The sequence below is a fragment of the Andrographis paniculata genome, unplaced genomic scaffold, assembly GCF_009805555.1.
Source record: "Andrographis paniculata isolate CXL003 unplaced genomic scaffold, ASM980555v1 Contig70END, whole genome shotgun sequence".
NCBI classification, from domain to species: Eukaryota; Viridiplantae; Streptophyta; class Magnoliopsida; order Lamiales; family Acanthaceae; genus Andrographis; species Andrographis paniculata.
In genome coordinates this window covers 2420539-2434156 of record NW_026137607.1, presented here as the reverse complement: position 1 = coordinate 2434156, position 13618 = coordinate 2420539, and the positions used below count along the sequence as shown (strand labels likewise).

The following is a 13618-nucleotide window of genomic DNA, read 5'->3' as shown; positions in this document are numbered from 1 at the left end:
ATTTTTATATTATATTAAAAATCCATATTATATTCAAAATATCACAACATTTATTTATGTTACATTATACAATTATTCCAATTCGAAATTTTTACTATTACAATTTCAAATCCAAAATCCAACTTCAAACAAACACATTTTTTACCATTTCGGTTCCACATTGTCTAAGATAAGTTAAAAAAACTCAAATCTTCACTTTTTTCGTTCTTTTTTGCTAATTGAATATCTAACTTTTTTTCTAAAAACATCTCATCCAACCACTATTTTTTCACCAATATATATATATATATATAAACACTACCACAACCGCAAAAAAAAATAACAATTGCAAAAGGAACACACCTCATTCTCAAAGATTAACGATGAATGTAGTAATATCTGAACATTTCATATGAATATGACGAAATCCACACAGAAATAATACATACAAACAAAATGTGTATTTCACTCCCAAACCCAACCATATCCATACACACATATATATATATATATATATGTATGTACTTATCAGCACACATTAGCACCAATAAAATAAAAAGTAAAAAATAAAAAGTAAAAAATAAAAAATAAAAAAAAAATTATAATAAACCCAATGTCTCCATGATTTTCAAGAATCCACAGTAACATTCTTTTGCTCCTTAGAGAGAGAGAGAGAGAGAGAGCAACATATAATATAGATAGATAGAGGATATATAGGAATCTAAAATCAAGCCCACAGCCCATGCATCACTATTCATATTTTTCCAACAAGATGTCTAATTTCCAATAGAAAGGAATGAAAGCGATTGATTGATGCATATAATAATTATAGATGCCCATGCAAAAATATGTGCATGCTCCGCAAAAACTCGCAGAAACAACCATCGCAGGCAGCTCTTACTTACTGATGCTAGCTATAGCTAGCTCTCTGGAGCAGGGACAGCCGACCTTAGGAGAGGCTGGAGAGCCTTCACCACAATGCTCATATTGGGACGGAACTCAGCTTCGTACTGCACACACAGTGCAGCAACAGCAGCAAGCTGGATGAACAAATTATACCGATGTTAAAACTCTTGTTTCCTCCATAAATTCTACATCCAAAACAGGTACTGTTTAATATAAAACCTCACAGCCATAACGGCGTGGACCATGAGTAGAAAATCATGTATGACAGTTTTATTTTATTTTAACAAAGATGGAACCAACAATTTCATCTCATAACTTTCAGAATATTACATAGATGTGTGTGAATGTATGTGTGTATAAGAATTTATATGAAACGACATAATTTAATTTTTCCCACGAAATAACAATTTAAAATTTTCTCCTGTTATACCATGTAAAAACCAAAATTAAAGTCCGAACCATTTTGAAACCAAAGAGGCATCATGCGTAGAAAGGAGGAAGAGAGAGAGAGAGAGAGAGAACCTTGGCAACCCCTTTTGGAGGGTACTCTCCCTTAAGTTTGGGATCAACACATTGTTTGACTTTGTCCTCACTTAATCTTGGAGTGGCCTAAAAGTAGAAAATAAATATTAAGTAAAAGCAAAGAGACTATATGACTATCAAATACTCTCTATGCTGGCTTTTTTTTTTTTTTGGATTGTTATAAAATAACACTCTTATTTTCTTTTTTAATAGAAAATTTTATCATTTTTTGTATGTTTTTTATTATAAATTGCAAACTATAACAATTATTATTCATTTTTATTAAAATACGTGCCCAAATATTTGAGCATATTTCAATGACGAAGAAAGTAATAAATATAAGAAGCCTAAAGTCAAATATAGTAACCAAGGTGAAAGACTATCAAATACTCTCTATGTTGGCTTTCTTTTTTGGATTGTTATAAAATAACATTCTTATTTTCCTTTTTAATAGAAAATTTTATCATTTTTTGTACGTTTTTTACTATAAAATGCAAAATATAATAATTATTATTCACTTTTATTAAAATACGTACCCAAATATTTGAGCATATTTCAATGACAATGAAGTAATAAATATAAGAAGCCTAAAGTCAAATATAGTAACCAAGGTGAAAGACTATCAAATACTCTCTATGCTAGCTTTCTTTTTTGGATTGTTATAAAATAACATTCTTATTTTCTTTTTTAATAGAAATTAGAAAATTTTATCATTTTTTTTTTGTATGTTTTTTACTATAAAATGCAAAATATAACAATTATAATTCACTTTTCGTAAAATATGTGCCCAAATATTTGAGCAATTTCAATAACGACGGAAGTAATAAATATAAGAAGCCTAAAGTCAAATATAGTAACCAAGGTGAAAGACTCACCCAAGTTACAAGACTCTGTTGTCCACGCGGCATGGTATGATCAACAGGTTTCCTTCCTGTTAAAAGCTCAAGCAGAACAACCCCAAAACTGTAGACATCACTCTTCTGCGTCAATTGTCCTGTCATTGCGTATCTGCAGAATATCCACAAACAATATTCCGTAAGGCAATGATGCGAAATGATATATATTGAATGTGCATCAAGTATGAGGACACTATTGTTTGTGTAACATCATTTTTCTAGAAAAGAACTGAGAAGGATATAGGTACCATTTCCAATTATATATGTATGCAAATAAAATCATGTACTCAAATAAGTCGTACAAGCAAGACCCGTAGAAATTAGCTTAATTGGAAGGGGCTTTAATTATTCAAACAAAAAGTGTTACAGAAACTCATATGTATGCAATAAACCAAAGTGTATGAACCTTTGCCAATTTAAATAATATATGCACTTCAAAACTAACATAAAATCATGTAACCACATAAACCATACAAAACAAGCCAGTCAAAGGCTAGCTAGAATGGAGGGCGGCCTAATTACTTAAAGAAAGGGCCTCAAATTCAAACTCTTACTAATGCAAAAACCTTCCTTGTGAGGAATTCTAACTAAGTCGCATCTAGCAGTGTCTCAACCCAGTTAAACTACCTAATAGTACCAAGAAATATCTACAAGAAACTCGTATATCACCCTTTGTTCCAACTCGATCACTTCCCTTTATGGGGCATTTACTTCTAATACGAATGACCTTTTCAAGAAACAAGATCAGTAACCCAGACTCACTGATATTGGGTCACTTGTGAAAACAAAAAAAACACCTAATCTGGGTATGGGATCACCAGCGACTCTGCTGCCTAGCCCCTCTATTACAGTGTATATATATATATGTAATATATAAATACACATAAATGTATGTATATATGTATGTCTGTGTAAGTATATACATATATTTATATATCACATACACATACATATAGTGTATGTATATCACTTTGTGTGAGGGGGCGGGGAATAGGGGGACCGGTGATCCCATCCCCCTAATCTGGGACAAAATCTAGGAATGGGCTTGGATTTTCTCCACGCAATTAATCAAAATAGAATTAAATAAGAAGTTTGAAGACCTGATATGCAATGCTAAGAGTAACTAATGAGGGCCATAAGGAATCATTTAGCTAAGAGCAAACAAGCAAAAGCTCTAATGATTATCAAACAATGACTAGTTTTGAGTGTCTAGTGAGATTATTTATGTGCAAGCACATCTTCTGCGTGGGTTTGGATGGAAAGCAGAATCTTAGGAAGTAAGATAAGGAACATTACTCTGGTGCATGATAACCAAATGTACCCAGAACTCTAGTAGAATGAAGCCGAGCAGCCATGTCAGGAGCTTGATTTGAAAGGTTAAAATCTGCAATCTTGGCTTTGTAGTCTTCAAAGAGAAGTACATTACTGGATCTGATATCTCTATGTATTATCGATGGCCGAACCTTCTCGTGCAAATATTCCAGGCCTCTTGCAGCATCAACCGCAATTCTAACTCTTTGCAGCCAGTCAAGAACTGGACCAGGTTGTGCCCCTTGCACTCCTTTCCTTCCTGTGGTGAAGATAATTTTTAGTTCATATGTAGGTCAAAAGTCTTAATAGGAGCACAAGTGATTCAGCATACCATGTAAAATATCATGCAGTGAACCCATGGTTGCAAATTCATAGGCTAAGACACGGAGGTTGCCATCTACACAGTAACCAAGCAATTCAACAAGGTTTTCTTGCTTCAACCGAGACACCATAGAAACCTGCACATAATCGGAAACACTTTTTAAAAGGTTGATATAATTTATCCATAAGCAGAGAAAGATAAGATCAGCCTTTAAAAGCTTGTTCACATACCTGAGTCAAAAACTCAACATTTGAATCAGGCTCAGATGACACATCGAGCTTCTTGAGGGCAACCTCCTTCCCGCTATCCAGTTGTGCAAAATATACTCTTCCATAAGATCCTTCACCAATTAAAGCTTTTGATCCGAAATTGTCAGTTTTCTCTTTCAGTTCCTCGATCGATAGAGAAGGTACCTCAATAGGTGGCACAGATTTCTGCACTTCAGGCTTCACTGGAGCCGATGCCTTAGCGGCTCTCTGATGTCCTGGCTCCCGTGCACAGATGAAAGGCAATGATTATCAGAATGGAAGCATAAAGCCTTATTGAAGCTAATCCCATCAAACAAAGTTTCATCAAGGTCTAGACTTGCAGAAACAGAAAGTAAATGCACAGGTATTGGGGAATCAATGTTTTAAACCCAAAAGGTACCATGAAAATACCTCAACCTGGAACATAAAGTAAGAGAATAGAAGAAGAAACTTTTTCAGTCAGAAAGTTGATTGCGCCCATATTGAAAAGTTCAAAGACATAGTATCTGACAGGAACTTATCACACAACATACAGGAAACTTTAAAAGTGAGGGATGGCAGCTTTATGTAACAAAAGAAAGCTGAAGTAATGTCAATAGAAACTGCCAAACGTTTTATTTGATCATAGAAATTTGAGCACGGATTAAAAATAATAAGATATTCTATAACACCACGCAAGTAATTTTCACACTAAGCATCCTTGATAGCCACATATCAAGAGATTTTATTAAAAAAAAAGTGTGTTTAACTACCATGATTTAGTAAATATACTACTTTATCTTCAAGAATGATAGTATATTATGATGCTGCATTTTCAGAAGACAAGTAATTCTAAATAAAAGGTATAAAAATATAGGTTTATGCAAAAACAAAGGATAACTAAGTAACTAACACTAACACATCTTCTACACAATATGGTAATGTAATTTCAGTCTTCAATCCTCATCAAATAAGATACTAATGTTCCTGAACATCTCATTTACAGAAAATATTGGCTTTGTTTACTTGGAATTTTGTTTCAAATTCTTTACTATGCGACTCTCCCAGTTACTTATAAAGACTGACTATTTTTCTTTCACAAAACATCACATGCAAACCACTATTCAAACCAAAACTCAAAACCAAAATATAAAACCAATCACCAAGTAAACAAACCCATTCACTTACAGTAATGGTTTCATATAAGAATTAAGATTGCCCAAAAATAATTTTACAAATAAAATCTGTGCAGCTGGTTACTTTGAGATACAGGTTATCACTCCATTTCATTCACATATATGATCACATGTCAGATCTTAAAACAAACAAGTAAATAAAAATATGAATTCGTGTCTTCACTTGAGCAGCTCTGATCTTCTCCATTTTTAATGCATATATTTATCTTGTGTTACTATGTCAAGAATGACAATAGTTGTTATGGCATGAACCAGTGCCACGGCCAAGTCCAGAATGTGCAGAATTAGGGTCATTGAACCATTGGTATTTTTAAACGGTCACTTTTATATTGTTTATTAGGAGAGATTATAAATAAAAAAGTATAAATATATATATATATTTAGTCTATCCAAAACAATCATTCTCCATCACAACAAAATAATCAACCATGCTCTTCAAATGACATAACATTTTTCCTTCTTTTTTGCCTTATTATCAACTCTCTTCTCATTCAAGTTTTCTTCTCATTGTTGGGCTTCTTATACTTTCCTTAATCCATTTTGAGTGTGTTTGTTTAGCTAACTTTATTTAATTTCTACTGTTCTAATTTTTTCTCCCAAAACATCAAATCAAATCTCTATTTTTTTTTTCACTAAAAATCAATTTTACATTCAAAATATCACATTAATTCCTATTTATAATATTTTTATTATTAAATATTAAGATCTATGTTATAGAATATAATAAATTTATTTATTATGTTATTAAGTTTGCGTTTACTTGTACTTTCATTTCCAATTTCACTATTCAATTACAGTACATTTTGCATTTTCCCTCTCAAAAACAACACCCCTAGCACCTGCTCTCCATTCAAAACACCCATTTTCACCTCAAAAATCTCAAAAAACCTAAAACAATCCAAAATACCAAAACACAAGTAAACACACAGTGTACTTCATTTTTCTATTTTAATTTATTTTATATAAATTGTGTGCCATGCGCCAGTGAGCCACGGTTCAGTAAGGTTCTTTCTCTTTTGGGCAAGACTGTAACATGGATTGTGCTCACTATTAAGGACAGCAGGAATAACATTATTTGGCATCAACAGCAAATAGCAGGAAAAGTATTTTGATTTCAAAAATAGTCAAAAGATCGAATCCAAAGAACTGACCATCAGCATAATTCCCAGTGCTTTTGCGGCGCTCATGTTCATCGAATGAGGAGGACTCCTCTATGTTACAAGTGAAACACAACCACCTACGCATCCTTGATCTCCTTCTGAAATAGAGATCGTCCTCGACACTCTTGTTCTCTAAACGTACAAAGGAAGCAGGAGCAGATTCCTGACCCTGATAATGTCAATACAATGAGAAGATACCATTACAAGATGAATATGGAAACACCCTGTACATTTGATGATCATGAAATTAGGGAAAACTACAAAAGGGCCCAATCTATGTCAACTCCAAATCAATATACATTCAAGCCTATAGAGATTTCCCTCTATTCTTGTGTCCTGTTCTCGAAACATAATAGGAACATATGCAATCACAATGCAAGGAAATATATCAAATCAATACATCGACAAACAGCAGTTCTTGATCTTATGAATAATGCAGTGGCAATTTAAGATCATCACAGAAGAATCAATTTAAGATCATCACAGAAGAACATACACACACAAACAATACTTTTTTATTCAATTGCAGGCTTAAATGAAACCACGTACTTCCTTTGGAATGAAGAATCCCTATATTCTTAAATTTCAATTAACCAATAAAATTAAAATTCCTTGATTCTTACAAGCAAAACAACAAGAGGATCACAAAAAATTTCCAAACCAAAAACAAAAACCAATTTTAAGATCAAATCCCTAAACCAATTAATTAGCCTGCCTCACCGCTATACCGCGCCGACGGAGAAAACTGTCATCCTTGGCCATTCCAACAAAATTATTGCACGCAGAACACAAACCAGGCGGAGAAAAGAGAAATCCAAGGAAAACAACAAGAATTCCAAATAATCACAAAAACGAGTGAACAAATTATAAAACATAAAAAGCAGGCACAAAACAAAAAATAAACAGCGAAATTCAAGGGGTCCCTTGTTTATTTGTTTACTACTTTACCTTTTTTCCAGAGTGCCTTGCCCGCCTTTAATTCTCTGCTTCTGCGCGACTCTTTCTACGCCAGCCTTTTCCACCCTTTTTTTAGTCTTCCTCTGCACAAATGAAAAATACCCAAATTCTTGCAAAATAGAGACCATTGGCATACAGAAATCTTAAAATAACAAAAAAGGGGATCCGCAGGGGTGACGACAGGTGCGCAGACAACCAGGCAAATCAAAGAAACCACTGAAAGAGAGAGAGAGAGAGAGAGAGAGAGAGAGAACCTGAAGGAGAAGCGGAGTGGATTGGAAACGGGTCACTCAGGTTTACGTTTTTTTATTTAAATAATAATATTATTATTATTATTAGAGAGAAAGGATGATCCATTTTAATTTATTAATTATTTACAATAGTTTCTTTTAGGTATGTTTCTTTTATTCGAAATTTCAAATTTTATTATTTGGACTTTGTATTTTTTAAAAAAAATATTTTTTTTTCACAAAATATTTTATTATATATTATTTTAATATCAAATTTAAAATAATTTTTTTCTAAACCCATCTAAAAAAACATAAGTTTTTTATTTGAAAATTTTTAATTTAAATTTTATATTAAAAAAATATTTGATAATATAATTAATAAGAGGAATTTTTTTTTTTTCAAGTAATAAAATTTAAGAGTTTTACAATAAAGAAACACATCATTTTTTTTCTTTTACAAGTATAATTTTATTTTTTCAGTAAAATTATATTTTAATTTTTTATATATTTTCTCCGTCTCATTATATTACGCTATTTTCTTTTGATTACGGCTATTAAGAAAATGGGTATTATAAAATTACTTGTGTTTAATTTAATTGATTTAATAGTTGTAATAAATTGAAATATATGTATTTATTTAATATTTTATGAATAAAATAGATATTAAATAATTTTGACATAAATAAATTTTGTATTTGTACAAATAATTTATGTAATTATTTATAATAATAATATTTTAAAATAAATAAATAAATTATTTATAGTTACTAAACCATAAATCAAAAACATTTGTTTGGTTGAAATTTTTTTTAAAAAAAATTATTATTCACCAAAATGTTATATAATAATTATATAATATAATATTATTAAGTATATATATCAAATATTATAAGGCAATGTGTGTATATATATATAATATAATAATATATGCAAATGTTGTAAAGCAAAGGTGAGGAAATTAAATGCGAAATTGTGTATTCATTTTATAACAAAGGACATACATATATATAGGCGGTGAAGTACATGATCATAAAACATCCACATCTCGTCGACGTGGTGGTTGTGTGGTGTGTAACACTCCCCCTTGGATGTTTTATACCAAGAATGTGCCTCGTTAAAACCTTACTATGAAAAAACCCTGTGGGAAAAAATCATAGTGAAGGAAAAATAGTACATCATTCTTGTATTAATGCGCTCTCCCTGTTCTGGAATTTATTTGATGTCTTTCATCCGACGCATTCCAATTTCTTGCACCAGTTTGTTGAATACTGCAGTCGGTAGCGCTTTCGTAAATAAATCTGCAAAATTTTCAGACGATTTAATTTGTTGCACATCAATTTCACCACTTTTCTGAAGGTCGTGAGTGAAAAAGAACTTCGGAGATATGTGCTTTGTCCGATCGCCTTTAATATATCCTCCCTTTAATTGAGCTATACAAGCTGCATTATCTTCAAACAATATTGTATGAGGTAATTTATCATCAGTAATCAAGCCACAATTTTTCTGAATATGGTGAGTCATGGACCTCAACCAAACGCATTCACGACTGGCTTCGTGAATTGCTAAAACCTCAGCATGGTTTGAAGAAGTAGCTGTTATTGTCTGTTTAGCAGATCTCCAAGAGATTGCGGTTCCACCATATGTAAATAAATAGCCAGTTTGAGATTTTGCTTTGTGTGGATCAGACAAATAACCAGCATCAGCATAACCAGTTAATTCATTTCGAGATTCACTCGAATAAAATAATCCGAGGTCATGAGTCCCCTGAAGATAACGGAAAATGTGTTTGATACCATTCAAATGGCGCTTTGTGGGGGATGCGCTGAACCTGGCCAGTAAATTTACTGGAAAAGATATATCTAGCCTGGTATAATTTGCGAGGTACATTAATGCGCCAATAGCGCTGAGATATGGTACCTCGGGGCCAAGTATTTCTTCATTTTCTTCTCTTGGCCTAAATGGATCTTTACTGGGATCAAGTGATCTGACCACCATTGGTGTACTAAGAGAGTGAGATTTATCCATGTAAAATTGTTTTAATACCTTTTGGGTATATGTGGATTGATGGATAAATATCCCATTATTAACATGGTCCACTTGTAATCCCAGACAATATTTTGTCTTTCCAAAATCTTTGATCTCAAATTCTTTCTTTAGATATTCAACTGCAATTTGGATCTCTTCAGGAGTTCCAATTAAATTGAGATCATCAACATATATAGCAATAATGACAAACTTTGATCCATTTTTCTTTATAAAGACGCATGGGCATATTGGATCATTAGTATAACCTTCTTTTATTAAACATTCGCTCAGACGGTTATACCACATTCGCCCTGATTGTTTAAGTCCATACAATGACTTTTTCAATTTGATGGAATATGATTCTCTTGGGTTTAATTTGTATGCTTCAGGCATATTGAATCCCTCAGGAACTTTCATATAAATATCAGTATCCAATGAGCCATAAAGATATGCAGTAACTACGTCCAAAAGGTGCATATCGAGCTTTTCTCGCACTGCTAGGCTCACAAGGTATCTAAATGTTATTCCATCAACAACTGGAGAGTACATTTCATCAAAATCTACTCCAGGCCTTTTTGAGAATCCCTGAGCTACAAGACGGGCTTTATATCTCACAATTTCATTATGCTCATTTCTTTTTCGTACAAACACCCATTTGTATCCAACTGGTTTTATATCATCTGGTGTTTGAACAATTGGTCCGAAGACCTCTCTTTTGTTTAATGAATCAAGCTCTGATTGAATCGCATGTTCCCATTTTGGCCAGTCATTTCTTTACCGACATTCATGAACCGATTTTGGCTCTGGATTCTCATGTTCTTCCATTATATCAAGTGCTAAACTGTATGCGAAGGCATTATCAATAACTGCCTCTTTACGGTTCCAACATCTTCTTGAAGTAACATAGTTAATTGAATTTTCAATAATCTCATCATGTTCTTCAAGATCGTGCTCTTCTTGAGCAATTATTTCATGATTGACTTCCTCGTTAGATTGAGGTTTATCAATGTCATTCCTAATATTTTCATGATTATCATCATTAATTCCTCTTTTCTTTCGAGGATGTTTGTCTTTGGAACCGAGTGGTCTATCACGCTTTAAGCGTGTCGCTGATTCATTAGCACTTGCAATTTGTCCATCAGGGACAATTAATTTAGCCGGAGCATTAGCAGCTTGGATATATGATCGAGTGACTTTGCTCGAGTCATTGAATGCATCCGGTAACTGATTTGCAATATTTTGCAAATGTATAATGCGTTGAACTTCTAGTTCACACTGCTTTGTACGAGGATCACAAAAATTCAATGGGATTTTCCAATTAATATCCCTTTTCGGTTCGTTTTTGTCTCCCCCTAATGTAGGAAAATATGATTCGTCAAAATGACAATCTGCAAATCTTGCAGTGAATAAATCGCCCATCATAGGTTCAAGATATTTTATAATTGACGGCGATTCATATCCGACATAAATGCCCAATCTACGTTGAGGACCCATTTTTGTACGTTTGGGGGGTGGAATAGGAACATAAACAGCACACCCAAAAATACGTAGATGAGATATATTTGGTTCGTGACCAAATACTAACTGCATTGGGGAATAGCTATGATAGCTTGTCGGCCTCATTCTTATAAGTGTTCCTGCGTGTAAGATTGCATGCCCCCAAGCTGAAACGGGCAACATAGACCTCATCAGTAATGGTCTAGAAATCAATTGCAATCTTTTAATAAGTGATTCTGCCAAGCCATTTTGTGTATGAACATGAGCAACTAGGTGCTCTACATTAATTCCAATCGACATGCAATAATCATCAAATGCGTTCGATGTATATTCACCAGCATTATCTAGACGTATAGTCTTAATTGGATTATCGGGGAATTGTGCCCGTAATTTAATAATTTGGGCAAGCAATCTCGCGAATGCCATATTGCGAGTAGATAATAAACAGACATGTGACCATCTGGTAGATGCATCAATAAGCACCATAAAATATTTAAATGGCCCACATGGTGGGTCTATTGGTCCACATATATCCCCGTGTATTCTTTCCAAAAATGTAGGTGATTCAATACCTACTTTAGCTGGCGATGGTCTGGTTATCAATTTTCCCTGAGTGCAGGCAACACATGTTAACTCATTTGAGTTTAACACTTTTTGATCTTTTAATGAATGGCCATGCGAATTCTCAATTATTCGCCTAATCATTATACTTCCAGGATGCCCAAGGCGATCATGCCATATTTGAAAATCAATAGTCCTTTGATCTACCGTGAGGTGTGTTTCAACAACACCTAATCTGGCATAATATAAGCCAGTAGAGAGTGAGGGTAATCTCTCAATGATGCATTTCCTTTTATCAATGATATTGGTGATCAATAAAAATTCACCATCGGTATCACTCATAGTTTCAATATGATAACCATTTTTCCGAATGTCATGAAAGCTCAGTAAATTTCTTCGAGCTTTAGTGGCCAACAGTGCATACTATATCACAATTTTCGTCCCCGCAAAGAGAAATATAATGGCTTCTCCAGAGCCTTCAATTAATTTTGCACTGCCACTTATTGTATTGGCATTCATTCTTTCCCTTTTCAAATGGGAGAAATATTTTTCGTGTTTCAATATGGTATGTGTCGTTGCACTGTCAATGAAACACATATTTTCATTTTGATTGACATCCATTTAACCTTCAAATATAAGTAAACACAGTATTAATAAAGGCAGATATAAGTATTACAAAATACATTACAAAAAGGTAATATGCGATAATTTAAATATTACAAAACATAATGTAAAATGACATAATATGTCTATCACTGGGGGTTTGTTGGATCTACGACAAAATCCGCTATATCAAGATGCGTTGTGTCGTAATTCAAAAGATCATCATCGGGGTCGTCATCATTATCAACGTGATTAGTCTCGACCTCCTTCCCCTTTTTCTGCAGTGAAGCTTGATAAAGATCGGGTAGGTGTTTGGCTGTTCTGCAGGTATTGGCCCAATGGCCTTCAATGCCACACCGGTTACAAATGCCGATTTGCCTCTTTCCCTATTTAGCCTTTTCGGCTATATCCCCATGTTGGGGTTTACTCTGCATCCTGTTAATGTCAAAATTGCGGCGATTGTAAGGGGTATATCGACCGCGTTGACTCTTACGACCGCGACCACGTCCACGGCCTCTACCACGTCCTCGGCCTCGTTCAGAAAATATCACGTTCGCTTCAGGGAACGGACTGGAACCAGTGGGCCGGGACTGATGATTTTTCATCAGTAATATTATTTTGCTCAGCTAATAAAAGACATGCAATGAGCTGTGAGTACTTTTGAAAGTTTTTCTCATGATACTGCTGTTGCAGCACAACATTCGAAGCATGAAAGGTAGAGAGAGTCTTCTCCAATTTATCATTCTCAGTAACATTTTCTCTGCAGAGTTTCAACTGAGATGTAATCTGATGGATAGCAGAGTTGTACTCCGTAACAGTTTTAAAATCCTGCAATCGCAGGTTAAGCCAATCATGTCGGGCTTTGGGGAGAGTGATATATTTCAAGTGCCCAAATCTCTCCCTCAATTCATTCCACAAATCAAGTGGATCTTTCACCGTCAAATATTCAGACTGTAGAGGAATGTCTAAATGATGACGGATGAAAATAATAGTCTTAGCCCGATCTTGGCTTGTAGCCGCATTTTCACTGTCAATTGTATGAACAAGGCCCATAGAAACCAAATGCATTTCTACATCCAGGGACCAAGTCAGAAAATTATTGCCGGTGAGAGACAAAGGTTTAAAAGAAAATTTTGCAAGATTTTCCATGGTGTAGAAAATAGATAATATAGATAGTATAAAAATAAAACTTACCAAAAATAAAATAGGCAAGAGCCTTCGTGCTG

The 13618-nt window shown here is 33.8% G+C and overlaps 2 protein-coding genes across 4 annotated transcripts; both read right to left on the bottom strand.

Annotated features, from left to right (window-relative positions):
- Window positions 1–330: 330 nt before the first annotated feature.
- LOC127264309 (PTI1-like tyrosine-protein kinase 3) lies at window positions 331–7770 on the bottom strand. Of its 3 annotated transcripts, XM_051293775.1 has the most exons (9): window positions 7731–7770; window positions 7468–7559; window positions 6511–6688; window positions 4167–4420; window positions 3946–4072; window positions 3600–3873; window positions 2283–2415; window positions 1408–1494; window positions 331–1019 (listed from the first exon to the last, which is right to left on the bottom strand). In XM_051293775.1, the coding sequence occupies exons 3-9, from the start codon at window positions 6602–6604 to the stop codon at window positions 900–902; spliced, it is 1089 nt and encodes a 362-aa protein (XP_051149732.1). In that variant the 5' UTR covers window positions 6605–6688; window positions 7468–7559; window positions 7731–7770; the 3' UTR covers window positions 331–899. The 3 variants fall into 3 exon arrangements, with proteins under 3 accessions (XP_051149732.1, XP_051149731.1, XP_051149730.1); XM_051293774.1 differs by lacking the exon at window positions 7731–7770 and having other exon boundaries at window positions 7468–7716; XM_051293773.1 differs by lacking the exons at window positions 7468–7559; window positions 7731–7770 and adding an exon at window positions 7240–7383.
- A 4771-nt stretch (window positions 7771–12541) lies between these two features.
- On the bottom strand, window positions 12542–13541 carry LOC127264363 (uncharacterized). Its single transcript, XM_051293845.1, has 4 exons — window positions 13329–13541; window positions 13051–13220; window positions 12820–12962; window positions 12542–12735 (listed from the first exon to the last, which is right to left on the bottom strand). Exons 1-4 carry the CDS (start codon window positions 13539–13541, stop codon window positions 12542–12544), a joined length of 720 nt encoding a protein of 239 aa, XP_051149802.1.
- Between the last annotated feature and the right edge of the window lie 77 nt (window positions 13542–13618).